At 39.8% G+C, this 19501-nt stretch overlaps 1 protein-coding gene across 2 annotated transcripts in view; it reads left to right on the forward strand.

Moving 5' to 3' along the window:
- The window catches only part of LDAH (lipid droplet associated hydrolase), a 209023-nt gene extending 204369 nt beyond the window's left edge, over positions 1-4654 (forward strand). For both annotated transcript variants that reach the window (XM_032770042.2, XM_032770043.2), the window contains exon 7: positions 1337-4654. In XM_032770042.2, the coding sequence (XP_032625933.1) occupies positions 1337-1528 (192 nt within the window). In that variant the 3' untranslated portion in view covers positions 1529-4654. The remainder of the gene's footprint in view (positions 1-1336) is intronic.
- Positions 4655-19501: the final 14847 nt, after the last annotated feature.

Consider the following 19501-nt stretch of genomic DNA (forward strand, 5'->3'; position numbering starts at 1 on the left):
CAGACTCTGACGTTTTAGCCTCTGGCTGTACATGTTAAAAAATGTAATGCTTTTTAAGTGTCAGTCCTGTAAAAGGACAACTCATGCAACTAAAATTAAGCACAGGCCTCAGTGTTTGCTACTCAGGACTTAAATTACATTGATGTTTTTGGTGTGTAACTGTTGCGGCATTAGTGAGTGATGGGACCCAAAAAAGTCTAACCAAGTGATTTCTTCTGTTAGAGATCTCATAATTGGGGGAACTTTTCTGGTCAGTTCTTTGCATATGCAATTGCCCTGACAGTTGCAGCAGATGTTGGATAACGGCATCTTGACAGTTGCTGAAGCACTTTAGCAAAGAATCACAGCAATTTACCTTTTCTAGATCAGCTCCAGTATTTTTTTAGAGCCCGTCCCCATAGTTCCCTCCTCTCATAGCTTTGTTAAGAGCATGCAGAGAAGACAGGAGGATAAAATAATGGGCTCTGCCATTTTTATTTTCCTAACAGAGCGTAGCTCATTTTATTTGCCACATGTATAAGCATCTATCCTCTGGTAACATGTCATAGTTGTTGACTTGTGAACATTGTCCTATGATGATCCCACTGTACATTTAAATATAGAATGGTAGGATGAAAAAATATGCCTTTTTAAATTCCTTTTCCTTCTTACACTTCCTTTTAAACAATGAAGAACCTGCACAGTGTCTGATTAGGGATCATTATGTTTTCATCACCAATGTGATGCCTGGAACGTTATCTGGTGGTTCAACATATTTCTTGGTGTATGGGAGAAAGAAGGTGGTATGTTTATATGTAAATTGTATCAGGCCAGGTCCTGAGCTGGTGTAAATTGATTTCAATGGAGCTGTGCCAGCAGAGGATCCGGCCTTTAGATCTAATTTTTCTTTATATATGGTAGTGTTAAAGAATATTTAATATGTGTATCCAGTCCCAACGTAACTGGTCATTTCTTACTAGACAGAATCATTGGAAAACTCTCCCTTCATAACATAGATACTGTTAAGAAGCTTACAGTCTGCCCTGGTGAGGCAAGGACTTGATGTTCTAACGGGTTTAACAGGGTTTTCAATTTCAAATAATAATGAAAATCTTCACCCTTACGGAGCACTCGTCCAGATGATTTCAGAACACTTCACAAAGTATCATTATACCTAGTTTTGCAGATGGGGAAACAGAGACATAGCGAGGTGAAGTGATTTTATCATGATCAGTAGCAGGACTGCTGGATCATGCCATTTCCCCTAATTTCTAGGATTCTGTGTTGTTCCTTTATTTGACTGTTGCTCCCTCCTTCCCTTTTCAAATGAATGTTTTCTCTGTGCTTTAATTTCTAGCTGATTTTTTATTACGGCGTTGCAGACAACTGGTGCCCACAACAGTATTTTGAAGAGATCAAGATGGATTTTCCAGATGGGGACATTCGGCTCTGTGAGAAGGGAATCCGCCATGCTTTTGTCCTAGATGCCAGCAGAGAGGTGGCGGCCATGATCACAGACTGGTTACAAGACATTTTGACCAGATTATAAACACACATTCATTGAATAATGACAAGAAAAAAAAAGTTACCCTTTGGTGAATATGTAGTTCTCTGTCAAGAGTCTGATCCTAATTTTTCTGTGCATTATAGATTATGGCTTGTTTTCTACTGAGATATCTTACAGAAGGATAAAGTCCCACTGACTGGTCTAAATCATAGCTCCATCAGCACAATAATATTGGATCCCCTTGCTGTACCAGCAGGGCTCTACAAGGCATTTCAGGGATTCTATCAATTACAGAGCAGGACTTTACAGAGTATGGAATAATTATTAGCTGATAGCACTGTCCACAGAATTGGTATGAGAACCACCAAGACATCTCTCTGGATACATAGCTGGTAAGTGCTAGAAGAGCTACACGTGAGAGTAGGGAAAGGACAGGCCTACGGTCAGAAGTGTCAAAGTAGAATGTCTCAAGTTAAATAGCTACATCCATATTCATCCATTTATGTAAGTGGCGTGGTTCTCAGAGGTACTGCACACCCACTGCAGTCAATGGGAACTGCAGGTGTTCAGCACCTTTGAAAAATCAAGCCACTGTTGTCATGTGCCTAAATACAGATTTAAGTCCCTAACTCTAGAGGGATGCAAGATTAAAACTTTTGACCCAAATACACAAGTTGAATGAATTCACAATAAGAAAATGGCCAACATTTCTGTCACAACTGGATGTGCATATGAAATTTCATGAACCATTTTAAAACAGATCCTCAAGTGGCGTAAATAAGCTCCATCAGTTTGTCAGTTTGTACCAGCTGAGGATCTGGTCCTTATTGTAATACATTACTGATAAATACACTTCATCAGCCTCATGCACACTCCTTCACCCTTTTATTTCACTTCAATCTAGATTGCAAAAAAAATCTATCATTGGTGAAAATGACTCAAAGCTAAGAATGAAAACTCTATAGGCATTGGGAGCATAAATTGCCAAAAGAGACGGTGGAATTAGGAAAAACATCCTAACAGTGAGATTGTGAAATAATCTCTCAAAGGAAAAGATATAAGCCCAGTCCCCAGAGACATTTAAAAATAGAAAAAGCACTGGATAATATAGTGTAAGGAGCAACTCTTCCCTGGCAGAGAGATAGGTGACCTAATACGTCTTCTACTTCTCTGACTTGTATGATCCACTAAGAATTTAAATAAGGCACTAGGGGAGATGGTAGGGAAGGCCTGTATGATGCAGGAGGTCAGACTGGATAACCCAAGAATTCTCTTCTTGCTGTTCCTTTATATGATTACACACACGGTCATTTCTGTTTAAGTTCCTTTGTTACTTTCTGGTATTTAAAAGCAAACTGTAGCAGAATCCAGTTTCCATTTTTTTATGGACTTGTCTTCAGAACTCCAGGGTTGTATAACAGCTGGTACACCAATGAATTTATGGATGATATTTGTGAATGATGTTAATGAAACACAAGATGATGCTTAAGGCTGAAATGTTAGACAATCTGTAGTGGCATAAGCTGAATGTGTGTGAGGCAATTGTCCCAGACTGTTCTGTGAAACTACAATGGTTATTACAAGCTCATAGAAGCTGCCTTCCCTCAGCAGGACCACAGTGGCACAATAGAATATATGTTGTTGCCTTATAGGGTCATAACATCTGCAACACCAAAAATCACTGTGCTCCGTTTTGAAATCTACAGTTATATGTGTAGTCAAACAGCCCCCAGATGCTGATAATGCAGTCATTTTAGATGTTCTTTCTGCTGCGGCTTCTGAACCCATGTTCTAGCATAGATACTCTGTGTGCAGGGTGAGGCATATATATGTATGTTAGCAACAAATGTCAGCACTGAATTCAGTAGATTCTTCTGTAATTACTTGTTGATATGGTTGAATAAATTGTTCGTTCCTTGCAGTATATTGAATTGAATAGCTGGTTATGGAATCAGTTTGTAAACATTCAGCTGTTTTAAGTGGCCCTTCCAGAAGTAGAAAATCTTGCCATAACAAGAGACTACAAGCAACCACCAAAGCCTGGAAACTGAAAACCTATGGTGTACTCCTGTTCACAGTGTATTATTCATATACAGAAGATGGGGAACTGACTTCACAATACATGAACTTTGTGTATTCTTTTTATATTGTTCCTCTCTTGTGCCCTGTTAAACGATGATACTAAATCCCATTGAATGCACTGAGACCTATCATGTGGGTAGAGATGGTCAGTAACAGCCAGATCTGCTGCTGAATAATCCCTTATGACTTTATTAAATCTGTTTGCTCTAAAGCTAATGAGAATTTTATGAATCAATCAATTCCTTCCTCTTGGGAGCTGATTCCGCATGGCTGAAGTCTGGAAATACTCTACTCTGCTTAGTGCTAACAAGAAGGGGCCTAGTTTTCAGAAGTGCTGACCCCCCTCTCCACGCCGCACCTCTTGTTAAAGCTAATGGGAACTAATCAGCACCTCTGAAAATCAAGCTTATGTGTTGTGCTGTCTGATCTGATCTGCAGTATGAGAAATATTATTCTTTTCACGCTGAGAGCAGCAGGCTTTTCACCAGGAAAATCCAGCTCCTCTGGTGCTTAGAGGTTAGCTAAGATCTGAGGCACAGAACTTCAAAAGAGAGCGTGGGTCAAACATGCCTGTTTACTGTAAGAATACAGTAAAACCTTGCTAATTTGCAGTAATGACTGGTGACTGATTGTAAATGAATTAATTTTGTGAATTAGGCCCTGATCCAGTCAAGCACTAAAGCTCAAGTTTAACTCATGAATAGCCCCATTAACTTCAGCAGGACTTCAGCTGATGTTTAAGTGCTTTGCTGAGTAAGTATGAGATGTTGCATATCTAAAGGGAAACATAAGGTAAGTGTTTTGCTCAACTGGGGCCTTTTGGAGAAAGTGAGCAAACACAGTCAGAAAAGTACAAACATTTCTAGCAAAATGTACTTGCTTGTGTTTTGACATCAGTTATTTGGTTTTAATTATTCTACTTCATACCCTAATGCCTGCAGAATTTTCAAAAACTACTACCTCACTTAGGAGCCGAATTCCCATTTTCAAAAGTGACTTAGGCATATAGGAGCCTACGTCTCAGTGAAAGTAAATGGATTTAAGCTCCTGAATCACCTAGACTATTTAATCTTTGCTGCCGACAGCACCTCTGCGTATGTATTATAGTATCTGTGGTTTAGTGAGATTCAGCTATACAGGAGAAGTTTGCCTGATATGTGTACAGCAGTGACGGTGGAGATTTTGCACTGGGACATGAAGCTAAACAGGGAGGACAGTTAGGTACACACACAGCAGAATCTGTCCTCTGCAGTTGTTCACATTTACATATTTAATCTTTTAGTGAATCAGTTCATATTTGCATCTTTTCTTCATCCCCTCTTCCACCACGCAAGCCCCGAAGCCTAGCTAGCCTGCAAACACTCTGAACAAGAGACAACGTTTTACTATTAGCACAGTTGCTCAAAACATTATTGGATTTGCGTAAACCTGCTGGCCCCAGGAGACTGTCATGTTACTCTCTGTGTCACAGGTCACCCTCAGGCTCACAATTACAGTGAGGTTCTGCGTCTCTTCGCTCACAGCAAAACGTTCTCTTTCTCAGCGTTTAGACAAAATAAGAATCCAGGGAGAGTTTGTGAGTGACCAGGCACCATTAAAGCAGTATATATTGCTAGAACAACTGATGGGATTTTAGTAAAAGCAAAAACTGTAGCGGCAGTAAATACAATCCGGTTGCCAGAAGTGATTGTTGCTCAAGGCGGCATCACGCAGAAGTTATGAAACAGGACAGTTCTCAAGCACAAGTGGGACAGAGGCAGAAAAAGCCACTGCCTTTGCCTTGAGAGAGCCTCAATTAGAAATTATTTTCAAGTGTTCAAGCTGATGCTAAGTGAACTGGATTTTTCCATTTCGTATGTTGCACAAAAGTACTTGCAAGAAAATAATTGTGCTGCGGTTTCCTACCAGTTTGCAGAGGCTAATAAATATAGCATGTTGTTTAAAACATGACTCATTTTTCAATGTGTAGTTTGTTGTTCAAATCCTTGCTGAAAAGTTCTCCACTACCCTCTATGAAGAAACTCAGAGTGTAAATGACAGCTGGGGAATGCTCCTTATTTTTCCTATTCACTAAAATCTCGATCTAATGTCCTTTAAAGCCCCCAACCCCTCAAATACACTATACTATAGCCAATCTTCACAAAAATCCTTCGGTATGCAGGCCACATGGAATGGAGTTTGGCAGGGGAAGGGCAATAGAGGCATTCCCAGTGCCAGTACTCAGTTTCTCGTTTTTATTGAAGGGAGAAACCTTTTAAAATTGCCAACAATGTTTTTGTGCCAACTACACTTGTTGTTAGGAGGAATAATGTTCACAGTTTGGGCTGTCCTGTATACTTCATTTATTGTTCTTTCTGTGTGGGTCCCTTTTCACTAGCAAAACAGGTGAGTCTTTATATAAGAGATCAGACAAGTGTGAAAGTCAAAGGGATATCAAATGCAGATTATTGGTCAAGGACCCAATACAGCAAATCACTTAAACATGTGCCTAACTTTAAGCATATGAATAGCTTCCTGGACGTCAATGAGATCATTCAAGTGCTTAAAGTTACACACGGGCTTAAGTACTTTCCTGAAGTGGGGCCCAGTATATGTGGCACCGTGTAAAAGTCCTTTTACAGGCTAATCTTTCTTATCTCTAACTTACAGCAGACGGGAGTAAAGATTTTAAGAGAAAAGGAAAACAAGGTCTGTGGCTCACCAGATGGGGGTTTCCTTCTGTTATCATAACCCTATGGGCTTGCACCAGGCAATTTCCAAAACAGGACAGAGCCAAACACAGTAACTTTCCTTTGGAAATTTCCACTTTGTGGGAGAAAAAATTGAAGTACTTGCATAAATGAAACAATGCCCAGGTAATATTTAACTAGTGAACACAGACTGAGCCATACCTCCTGTGCTATACTTTATACAAAAGCCCTCCCAAATCATCTCCCCAGACATCTCTTGGAGTTCACTAAAATGTGTAAAACTGCATGGAGTATGACAGTTAAGTCTCTGCATGGGTATAAGAGCCTGATCCAAAGCCCATTAAAATTAGCTGCAGTCTGGAAAATGCCAGCATTGTAAGAGTTAAATACTTAAGGCAAACTTCTAGAGTCCTAACTGCATATGTTTCTCTCTGGCTTTGAAAAGTGATGTTGGTCTGTTGTGAATGAAACACATATCTGATGCCTTTCAGGATTTTTCCATGCTCCCAAATGGGACTTACTCCAGATAAACACGCTTACAATATTGCAGATGGTAAAGTTCAAGTAGAAGGCATTCTTAATAATACGCCTCTCTTTCATCTTGTGTAAATCACTTAGCGGGTGTCCATTTTATGAACTCAGGTGAGAGCAATTCATTCTTTACACCTTGATTTTTCTGGCAATTGCGTTTATACGACTATTACACCAAATATAAATGTCCCACTGAAAACACATGCAGCAAAGATTCTCACATAGATATTGGACAATCCCATAATAAATGTAGTCCCCAGAAAGGAAAAGAAATCCTACGAAAACCTTTCCTAATTCATGCATCCCATGAAATTCGAAGGTAACCTAAAAAGGATTTTTGAAAGGGCTTTGCCAAAATAGCGTTTTTGTTATGTATAAAAGGAGCCTGACATTTCAAAAAATAAAAATGAAGAAAGAAGAAATAATGAAGGAAGACCAAAATCCAAATGATGCTTAATTATAAAAATCACTTAATACAAAATTTGCTGCCTAAATACTATGTGATCTAATGTCTACAAACTAGCACAGAGCTGGTCAAAAAATTCCCTAAGCAATTCATTAATATTTTTTTCTAAAATGTTTCCTTTTTTCTCCAAATTTTGAATTCAAAATTTCATCAACATTTTCAAATTCAGTTTGTTTTGATCAGATATTTAAATCATGCATATTTGTCACCTGGATATCACTGGCGTATGTGTGTGAGAAATAAATTACAGACCCATGTAATGGATGCAGTTGTCAGTCACGTTTTACTGTGTCACCTGCACTCTGCCCCCTCCTTTGGGACAGCTGTTAACATTTCTAGACTCTGAGCAGTCTCTGAGAATTGCCTTTTGTCTATCAGCCGTAAAGACATTTCCTTCTTTCCCCCTTCCTACTCTTAACAGGTGTTAAGGCTTGATACTGTTGAGGTGATAATCATCCTAGACCCAATATATCTAGGCACATAACTTCATACCAGGGGGACTACTCGTGCTTAAAATTAAGCATGTATTTGGTCATTTGCTCCTGTCAAGGTTTTTCCCCCACTTTCAACTTTAGCATCCAAAAAGTGGGGATCTGCATGATCACTTTTAAACTTAATTACCAGCTTATATTTGGTACGCTGCCACCAGCCAAAAATATAGTGTTTGGCACACTTCCTGTTCCCCCAAAACCTTCCCTGGGAACCCAAGACCCAAACCCCTTGGATCTGAACACAAGGAGAAATTAGCCTTCCCCCACCTTCTTTTTCCCCCCAGACTTTCCCCTCACTGGGTTACCCTGAGAGACTACACTGATCCAAACTCCTTGGATCTTAAAACAAAGAGGAATTATAACCTTCCCCCTTACCCTTCACCACCCAATCCCTGGTGAGTTCAGACCCAATCCCCTTGGTCTTTAAAACAAGGGAAAAAATCAATCAGGTTCTTAAAAAAGGAAAGCTTTTAATTAAAGAAAGAAAGGTAAAAATCTCTGTAAAATCAGGATGGAAAATGTTTTACAAGGTATTCAGATTCATATAGACTAGAGGACCTCCCCCCCCCCCCCTTACCGAGATCAAAGTTACAGCAAACAGAGGTAAAAATCCTTCCAGGAAAAGACACATTTACAAGTTAAGAAAACAAACATAAGACTAATCCGCCTTTCCTGGCTATTACTTACTATTTTGAAACATGAGAGACTGATTCAGAAAGATTGGAGAAAACCTGGGTGTACGTCTGGTCCCTCTTAGCCTCAGGAGCGAACAATGAACAAAAAAAACAGCACAAAGACTTCCCTCCACCAAGATTTGAAAGTATCTTGTCCCCCGATTGGTCCTCTGGTCAGGTTCACTGAGCTTCTTAACCCTTTACAGGTAAAAAAGACATTAACCCTTAACCATCTGTTTATGACAGCTCCATAGGAGCCAATGTGATTGGCACCTTGCAGGATCAAGCCTTCAGTGAGAGCATGACTTGGCCTAAGGTTGGTAATGGGCGACAGGGAAAAACTCAGTTTTACTCTCTGGGCCTTATTTTCACTGACACTTGTGTAAATCAAGAGTAACTGCAATGAAATCACAAGAGTTACTCTGGTGGAAAACTCCTGTAAGTGGGAGGAATATCCAGGTGCATAGAGTCCAGTTCAAGGGTGGGAAGAGCATTAGATGCCCAACTCCCATTGAAAGACAATGGAATTGGGCCCTTAATTCTTTTTTGGCCACCCTTTCTCATACCTGGCTAGCGTATGCTCTCCCATCTGCCCTGACTAAGAGGTGAGGGGTAGCTGCACCACCCAAAGCACACAAGATGACCCCTCACATGGGTCTTCAGGGTTTGAACAGGTGACATTCACCACCACAGCACAACCATCAACTGTTTGAACGAAAGGAGTAATCCCGTTAGACCCTAAGGCACTGCCCACTAAAGTCAGTGGAAAAGCTTATATTGATTAATTGTGAGTTGCCACCGAAGTAGGTGGGCCATTATTAGTCGCAGACCAGACAGGGATGTGACACACCCTTGTTGCTCTGCCCCTTGATATAGACCAGAATGTGGATTAGAAAAGAAGTCGTTCATTTTACACTGCATTTGGTTTTGCTTTTAATATCCCAGATAAACCAGGAAGTGCAGACGCTTTAGAGCTACAACTAGAGCAGTGAAGGATGTTCATAACCAACCGTGTTCCATTTTTCAACACATAAAAATCCTTCAAAGGAAGAAAAACGTCCAGAAAAAAACATATCCATAAAATATTTAATAAACTTAGCTGTACAAAATATTAAAAAGGTTAATGAAGCGTATACAAGAATGCTTATTTAACAAATATATACTGCTATAAAATATATTCAAGAAAATATAGATTGCTGTTTACAGTTCATTTACAGTTCAATATGTACAATTCTATTTAAACTTTAGAATACATACACACAATGCATTTACATCATCAGTTACAGAACTGTCTTCAATAGAAACATATCGCATAGTTAGACCTGGAAAAGGTGAGCAAAATGAATGTATAGTTTTGGAGGCATATACAGGGATATGAGAGAAAATACTGTTTTCAGACCCAAGTTATATGAGAGGTTCGTACTGGAACAAGGACCTTCAGATTGTTTTTTAGGCTTTCTTTAATCAGAGAGAAAAACATATAAATAAAGCTATGGCTGATCAAAACAGAGTCTTATTTTGCTGCAAATATTGTGTTCTTACTTGAAAGAATGCAATTGCAATGATAGTAAATTCGGTAATGGAGCAGGCTTGGATGAACATTTCCCTTGGGGTCATTAGGAATATGGAGCATGTGGAGGGGTGTTATCTGCAAAAAAAAGATGCATCAAATTCTTGCTCAGGGGAAAAGTTCAGAATTTCAAATATGTAACAGCATGAAATTTGCCCCAAAATTTTCAGCTGAAGTTGTTAACAAACAGACTTCAGTCACTTTTATTCCAAATTAAGTTTCCACACACAGATCCGCACCAAAAATAGCTAAATTCGTTTTAGGAAACAGATTTAATTAAATGGGGGAAGGCTTATGAATAAACCAGCCCTAAGTGTATGCTTGGAAATTTTGGTCTTTATTCTTTTTAAGTTAAGAGGGAGAAAATGAATGATGCATTGGAGAATCCCACCTGACTTCCCAAATGTATAGGGTGTATAGGCTTTCTTGAAGTTCATGGCAAAACTCCTAGTAGGGCCAAGATTTTAACCCATGATCTGATTCTGATCATTCTTATATTGGTATAAATCAGGAGTAACTCTGCTGAGGTTAATGGAGATACACCAGGATACAAATGATGTCAGATCCGAGTCAGGCACTTTGGCTTCCATTCAGCAGAGCATCCGTATTCAGCAAAGCATGGAAGCGTATGATTAATTTTCAGAACACATTTAAATCCCACTGAGGTCAGATTGCTTCAAAGCTAAGCATGTGCTTGAGTGCTTTGCTGCTCAGGGTCATAGTGTTTCTGTGTAGCATGCTCTGTGAGTTCTAACCCACCCTCTGTCTTTGGTTATGAGAAGCCTTCCACACCTTGAAAAAATCAGCCCCCCCAAAATATAAAAATATGCTAGAAAGTAATGATGAAGAAAGACAAGGCGCATATCCAAAACATTGAAAATGAAATGCCATTCATGACTTTGGGCCATTACTGAGATCAAGGTTTGGTTTACAACATTCGAAACCAAACTATTTAAAGACCGTCTAGACTTGCAATACTATTTTTAATTCCCAAATTTCTACTCTATTCCATCTGGTCATAGTTTCAGTATAATTGTGAGCCTGATTCTGGTCTCCTTTACAGCAGTCTGAGTCAGGCCTGCCTCCAATAAAGTAAATAAATTTACACTGGTGGAAAACCACTGCAGGTAAGGAGCAAATCAATCCTAGTACCCATAAATAGTCTTTAAGTATTAGGGCATCGAGTTCTAATAACGGCTGAGTGCTCCCAAAGCTTTGTAAAATGCCAAGTTCTGCCTTTCCACCCTGCCAGTCTGACTGTGCAGATCTCTCTTTAATCCCCAATACTGAAAAGGTGACCATCAACCCTTTGGGCCAAATGCTTTTCTGGTGTAAATCAGCATAGCTCCATTGAAGTCAAGGGAACCACTCTAGCTACAGCAGCTGAAGATCTGGCCCCAGTGATTTATCTGAAGAGGAAACAGCTGCCAAGGGTCCCAAGCTGAAGAACATGTCATCATATTACTAGCAACTGATAATGTAAACTATGGAAAAATACATGGAGGGAATGGGAAAAACAAATATCCCCCCGATAGGACATTACTGACTGTTCAGAGCCAATGAAATAGGGCACGAAGAATTTTTTTAGCTTCTCTCCCTTCAAATAAATCACTGATAAAAACCTAGGATATTATAACAGGATTGACGTGTGTTACATGTTACACTGTAGCCTAAGCAGTTTTATGTTTTCTATGACACAATCTGAATCCAACCTCTTTTATCCATAATATGGTGCATTCCTAAGCACAAGTCAAGGCACATTATGCAAAGCTATCTATGTCCTGTGCAAGTCTGCCTGTTTGGGATCTTAAAAAAATTAAGAGTCAGATCTTCCACTGGTGTAAGTCACCGGTTGAGAATCTAGCTCTACATTGCTCAGCCATTATTAGCACTCGATGTCCTAGTGCAAAGCAAAAAATTAAACCCATTCCAACCTCAGTTATACAAATGTCATGGGGATATTGACTAATTTGCTATATTTGGCCTTTGGGGCTCTCAGTCAAAGCCAATGGAAGTCAAGTGGAGTCCTTCCATGGGCTTTCAGATCAGACCTTTGGGTAGTCAGTGGGAGCTGGGGAACATGACCCTATTATGAAGAACAGAGAGGTTTGAATAGTACAGTATTCAGATTGTCATTGTTTTCTCCTTTGCTCAGACTTTTTTCTCCTCAACACAGCCACATTGCCCCTATGGAAATAAAAATAGCCGCTGCTGTTACAGTGCTGGCTACAAAGACAACAGGAAGCCACCATGTTTCCAGATGGACTGGCTCCAAAGTAGGTACATACCCTTCATCAATGCCACAGCTCTTAGCATTTATGATGCCTGTGTCAGGGAGGCATATTAGAAGTGGAGTTAGGTCTTTTGTGTATGAATTTTAGTGATTTTAAATGAAAGATAAATTCTTCACCTCGTTCAATATTACACATGAAAATGTGAAACCAATCCTGCTTCTATTGAACTCAATGATAAAACTCCCATTAGCTTCAGCTGGCAGAAGCAACCCCCAATTCATCACATCCATTCTCAGGGCTGATTCACCACTGTGTTAGTCCAACTGTAACTCCATGAAATGACATGCAAGTGGAGCAAGAGACTGGTGAATCAGACCCCCTTATCTCTGATTACCTGTAAGGCCTTAGTCCTGCAAATACTTATGCATGTGCCAAACTTTATGCATGAGGGTCTCAGTGGGATCACTCAGGTACAAAAATTAAGCATGTGCCCAAGAGTTTGCAGGCTTGGGGCCTAAAGCTGTAAATGAAAAGATTATTTGTTTCCTTTGAAAAGTGAAAGTGAAGAATACAGCAAAATATGAACATTACAGATTATCCAATCGTCTTTTTAATAACATTGGAGAGCGAGAGAGAGAATGACATAATCAAACTTCTAGTGTGCAAATATTCACAATATTTTTGTCTCACTATCACATTTCAGTATTAGGCTTTGAGGAACTTAGACTATGTACACACTACCACTTACGTCAGTATAACTTAGTATAACTTATGTCATTCAGAGGTGTGAATAAGTCACCTGCCTGAGCAACATTAGTTACATCGACCTCAGAGCAAGTGTTGACGTAGCTACTGCTGCTCATGGGGGCTGGAGCAATTAGGTCAACAGACGAGCTTTCTCCCGTCGGCTTAGAGCATCTGTACTAGCAGTGCTGCAGCTGTTCTGCTGTAAGCTCTGTAATGTAGCCATAGCTTCTGCGTTTTGTTATTATTGTGCATCTGTCCATTTCTGGTTCTGGTCATTAAGAGAATTCCAGGCATCATAGATCTAGTCAAAGAATACATTTTGAGCCTGAATCTGATCCACTTACCCAACTGTCAGCTAGGAATAATTTAGCTGAACTCCATGCAGTTCTATCAGTGCAAAACTGCTGTAAGATAAGAATCTGTCACTATAGATTTTTCTTTGTCTATGTCAGTGATTATACCTTTTCCTTCTGTGCTTGTCTTTTCTATTTCACATAAGAAGTTTTTATTATAGTCTTGTTTCTTTAAGAACATTTAAGAACATTTTAAAAAAATCTGTGAGAGGAAGAAAAAAGGTTTAAACGTTCTGGAAAAAGTGATTTTTGCCAGTAATCTGCTTAGACATCATAATGATTAGCAAGTTAACTTTGGCACAAACCCATTTTGCCTTCAACTATCCTGCCCTTCCATTCCATAGAACACATGTGCCTGTGTACACCACAATACTCTTGAGGTTTTAGGACCCAGTTCAGGAATGTACTTAAGCACATGCTTAAGTTCCATTGGTTTCAACGTGCTTACTGTTAGGCACATGCATCAGCATTTTCCTGAATGCAGAGGCTTCCCTGAATTTGAGCATTAGTACCTCCAAATCAAATGGTAACAATTTACAAGTTTCCTCTTGCCTTTGTGAACTATATCCCATGAAGGGGAGAATGGAGCCAACAAATTGTAAATACACAGTTCTTTTCAAGTGCTTAATATTTCTAGCTTAGCAGTAATTATATTCTGCAGATAAAAACAGTGCTGAAGGTCAAATAAACCTGCTGTAGAATATTCTCTGCATGGAAACTGTGGCTTTTTTATTGGAAAGGTTGTATAAACACTGCAGATTGAGAACCTGTAATTATCCATTGAAATCACTCTAAACCTACTGAATTCACATTTGTTCATGTTCATACTCCGCTATCCTATTTATAATGCTTAGACGTGCCCAAAAAGTTAGCCCAGGCAAGAAGTATCTGATCAAAAAGACATTCCTAGCTGACTGTTTTTATTACTTCAAATGTTATTATTGTGGATTTGATTAAAAGGAAAATGAGAGGACCAGTGGTTAGCACATTGGCCGCAGACTTGGGAAACATGGTTTCAATTCCTGGCTCTGCCACACACTTCCTCCATGACCTTGGGCAAGGCACTTAGTCTCTCTCTGTGCACCAGTTCTCCACTTGTACAATGGGGATAATATCACTGCCCTACCAGGCAGGGGTACTGGTAGAATAAATACATTAATGACCATGAGGTGCTCAGATACTACAGTGGTAAGGACCACATTAGTACCATAGATAGTGATTCTTCCTAGCGCACAGCTTGCCTTTATGTATGTCGTTAGCTGTTGTAGCTATAAACACTGAGTGGAAGCCAGGCCGTACAGTATTTAAGTCCCACTAAAGGCCTAAGAAAACTGAAACCTCAGGACTTGGGTGGGACATAAGTGACACAGAGGGTGTGTACAGTCTCTCTGCACCAGGGGAATTTCACCCACCACTTTAGAGTGATGGGGCAGGATCAGCATGGGCATGTCATTTTATCTCCAAATATTGCCAGGGAAGGATTGTTAGGGCTCTGGGGACAAAATGGGGTTTAGGTCCCTATTTTCCAGAAGCGATCAGCAGATTTTCCCTGGCTACTTCCAGTATTTTGCAGCTGCTTTGGAGTGATGTTGTAAAATTCTACACACAGAGACGGTTGGCAACAGATTGCAAACAGGTGAACTAAGGGAACAGAACTCATGGCCTTTGGCTCTGAAATCAGGATCTACAGGAATAATGCTGAGCCATGCTCTCATCACTAGAAGACAGTGGTGCACTTATACACGCAGAACGTATCCCAGCTCCACTTTATCCTATTTCCGCCTTCCCTGCCTTATTTCTGGACTTACACCTGGGATACATTTGACCCCAAGGACCTGATTTCTATCTCACTTACACCTGTCTTTTGCTGATTAACTGCAGTGGAGTTCATCCTGGCTTACTCATGTGAGTGAAAGAAATATTAGACCCCAAAGGGGAAATCCTGCCCCCCCTCAAAGTCAGTGAGAGTTTTGCAATTGACTTCAGTAGAGCCAGGATTTCACCCTTGGTGTTTAAATCCTGCATCTATAAAGCAGGCTTATGGAGAACAGTCACAAGGATCTGTGGCCTCATGTACTTGCAGATCTTACTGTAATTTGCAAGAATATGTATTTCACTCTCTCTTTACACCTCTATGTTGCAATAAGAGATATTCCTGTTGAGAATAGAAATAATTACCCTGTGCAAAATAGTCAGGTGCCAATCTAGATTAATGCCATTACCTGCGGTGAGATCACTCAGGCTTCACTCTGGTACAACAGAGAACCACCTCTAACCTGTTGAACAAAAAGATTAACTCTTTTCTTGCTCCATGCTTAGAACATGAGCATTTTTGCAGATCTCATCTTAATGAACAGATCAAGTCCTGGCATTCAGTGAGGAATACAACAATAAATTTCTTGTTACTAAAACACACTAAAAGCTCTTCTGACGCTGCAGAAAGTCAAGGGGAATTGGATTCTTTCTGAGCAGCAACACTTTCAATTAAAAAGATAAATGTGTTTTTGTTCCCCACTTTTTCTTGCCCAGTGATTGCTATTCCAGTGAACTTCTCCTTTTTGCAGGCAAAAAAGAGGGCAGAAAAGCTTCTTTTCTGAAGGATGTGCAGCTGTAGTTTTCTCTGTCTAAAACCAAATGCACCTACCTAACAGGCAGCCACAGACAGCAGATTGGAGACTGGTTCTAATATAAATGAACAAGGGATATCATCACAGCCTCTCTCACTGTGCCTTAAACTCACCCCCATTTCTTTAAATGTCGTGATCATGAAAGATGCCAGACATCTACAGACTAGGCAAAGTATTCACTACGGGCAAAACAATGCAGGTTTTCACTACACTGTCCTGCCAATGCATGTCAGTCTATTTTAGGGTATGTCTACACTGCACAGTAAGCCTGGGCTTTGATTCAGGTTTGAGCCCAAGCCTTCCTTTTGTTCATACCCAAATCAGTCCAGCTTGGGTCAGCAGAGCCCAAGTCCTACTGTGACTCAAGTCCAAGTCCTACCATTTTGCAGTGTGGACACAGGTCAAGCCACAGACCCGAGTCAGAGGGTCTGAGTAGTTCAGTACGGCTGTGAGACCTAAGTCCAGCAACTGTGAACTCAGGTTTATAATACAGTGTGGATGCTCAAGCATGGGCTTGGAAATACTAAGTCCTCAAGCCCAAGCCCCACAGACCCAGCCTTAGTGTGCAGTGTAGCCATATCCTTAGATTTTTCTACACTTGTTGCATACTTGTCTAACCTTGTTCTGGAGAGACCATCTCTAGTATTGAGAAGTGAGTTCAGGGCTTATTCCTTCCTTGCCAACAGGAAATGTCAATTAATGTCACTTGTGGCAGTGGCCTTTGGCAATACAGACCCTTGTCTGTTTAGAAATTGGTTAGAGGCTACCGACTTCTTTGACAAGGTAGCCATCAGCTGGCAATTACTTCCTGCATCTGTATATAGAGCTCAGCTAGGTTTGAACCAGCTTTGAACTGCCACCACTAATATTTTTGGAAAATAGAGAACTGGGAGTGGATGGGTTGGGGGGAGTGTTTGAGCAGTGGGAAAAAATATGGAGCAGCCAGTAGTGTTTGAAAAATTAGGCACCTAAAAGTCTCAGCAACATTGTAAATTACATAATATTTCCAGGACAAATTGCTTCAGAGAAGTTCATGTCAGCCTCCTTGTTTTTAATAACTTCTTCTAACTTTTATCGTTAATAACACTGAAACTGGAAACAAACCCCTGAACTCTCCAGCTGACCTTTACTGAAGCACTTGCTATGGCTTATCCTCATGAAATTCATGTCACCTGGCTAGCGTTATTTACAAGCCTCAAACCACCGAGAGACAGGTCCAGCTGAAAAAATCATGAAATCCAAAATAGAAAACACATACCACACACGACTGGCAAGGAGTCAAGTCTTCCTTTACACTGTTAACCTCTGTGTCTTGAAGTAATCCCAGTGTAAGAATATGCCAGATTTAGCACTTGTTTACATTTATTCTGATGTACAGAGCTGGTGTAAATCCAGAGTAGCCCCACTGAAGTCAATGGAGTTAAACTAGATTTACATGGAGCAGAATTTGCCCCCACTGAATCTTAGCTTTACAGACTTAAAGGCCCAGATCCTCAGGTGATGTAATGACAGATCTGTGCAAACTTATACCAGCTGAGGATCTAGCCTAGAGTCTGTTTTGTTATTATTAATAAAATATTGCCTGGTTTATTCTCTATAACTTAATTGTTTTCTAAGGACATTTGTTATAATTAGAACTGACCCCAAACCAACCTTGTAGATCCAAACTCTTCTGAACTTTGAAATAGTTTGGATCCCAACCTAGTTCTTTCAGGTTACTCCCTCTCTCTACAATAGCACAAATCAAATTGGATCCAAGCACCCCTGAGCTTTGGGAAAATTTGGCTTCAGATCTAGACCCAAACTTTGCCACTTAAACCCATACATAGTTACAAAATTGATTAACTCCTACTGCAAACTACTGTAGCTACTAGGCATTGCTATTAATTTGGCAATATTTTAACTAGTACTAGAAAACATATTGTATTTTCTCAAAAACCTATTAAATTGCCACCAAGATGTGCAAATAAGATTCTAATCTCAGCTAACAGATCTAAGAAATCCAGAATTTGTGGCCAACTGCTGCCCTCTTTTGCATAGATGTAATAGAGGCCAACCTCAGGTCCATGGTGTCAATTTCTGCCCTTTCATTGAGGCATGAGTATCTCAGACTTAAGACCATAAGTGCTATTCAGGTCCGGGTTGCTTACATTACTTTGGGGTAGTACAAAGTGCTTCTATTTAACTAGAGAGAGAGAGAGAGTAAGGGGGTGGAGAGGGGATTAGGCTGTGGTTTAGTCTTCTACAAACCTATATGTAGCCACAAGCAAACTGCTCACCTTTTATGGTCAGAGTGTAAATATTAGTGAATGTTTCACTCAAGTACTTTTTAGCCCCTGAGTGAGTATGTAAAAATGGGACTCAAACTGTTTATAAATCATTATAAAGGCATTGGCTGGGGGTGGGAGAGCCTAATTAAATGGTTGAATTTTCTCTGAAGAACTCCAGACTTTGTTTTAATTCTGTCAAAAAAATTAAAAACAGGTATTTTAAGTCTTTGGCCCTGATTGTGCACTCATGTTGGTGTCAATTAGAAGCAACTCATTAAAGTCAATGGAGTTTCATAGATTCATATATGTTAAGGAACCATTATGATAATCTAGTCAGAATTCCTGTATAAGAGACCAGAGAACATCGTGCACTAATATCTCCATCTAGCCCATACCTTGTGAGTTATAGCAGCTTTTTAGAAAGATATTCAGTCTTGATTTAAATACTTCAACCAATGTAGAAACCATCACTTCACTAGGTATTGTTCCAATGGTTAATTACGGTAAATTACCTTTACTATTAAAAATGTGCACCTTCTTTCTAGTCTGCATTTATCTAGCTTCAGCTTCCAAGCATTGGATCTCATTGTGCCTTTTTCTGCTAGTTTAAAGAGCCTTCTCCTTTGGGAAATCTCTTCCCCCAGCAGGTACTTGTAGCCCATGATGAAGTTACATCTTAACTTTCTCTTGAATGAACTATATAGATTGAGCTCTTACAGTGACAGACTTAAGGGAGGCTTTCCAAACCTTGAATCATTCTTGTAGCTTTTTTCTGAATCCTCTCCAATTTTTTCAACAAGTGTAATTTACACAAATGTAAAACCAGACTCAAACCCTGGGAATTTATCCTTAGCCCTACCATTGCCCTATAAAGTCAAGATGTGATTGAAGTTTAATGGGAGCTTTGCCTGCGAAAGGGCAGCAGGATGAGACCTGATGTCTAGTTTCTATCCCCTTAACCCAACAAGCAGGTTCTCAATAGTTAAAATTCTTCAGGGGCTCCTTGGCAATTTGTCATTTCTGTTCCTGATTATGCGTCCACTATTCATCACTTAATTGAGAATGAATAGTATAATGACAAAAAGGTGCTTACTGATGTGAGTATCTCCATTTAAACTGAAGAGACTGTGTAAATTTTGTCCCATTGCGGACAAATCATTTGCAAAGTTACATAGTTTGGAAATTGTTGCAATTTTAAGAGCTTATAGAAAGCATCTCAAGGCAGTCAATGTATATTTCTTTTACGTTGGTAACACTTGTGTCAGTTTCACCTCACCTGC

Source organism: Chelonoidis abingdonii, chromosome 3, assembly GCF_003597395.2.
Source record: "Chelonoidis abingdonii isolate Lonesome George chromosome 3, CheloAbing_2.0, whole genome shotgun sequence".
In the NCBI taxonomy this organism is placed as follows: domain Eukaryota; kingdom Metazoa; phylum Chordata; order Testudines; family Testudinidae; genus Chelonoidis; species Chelonoidis abingdonii.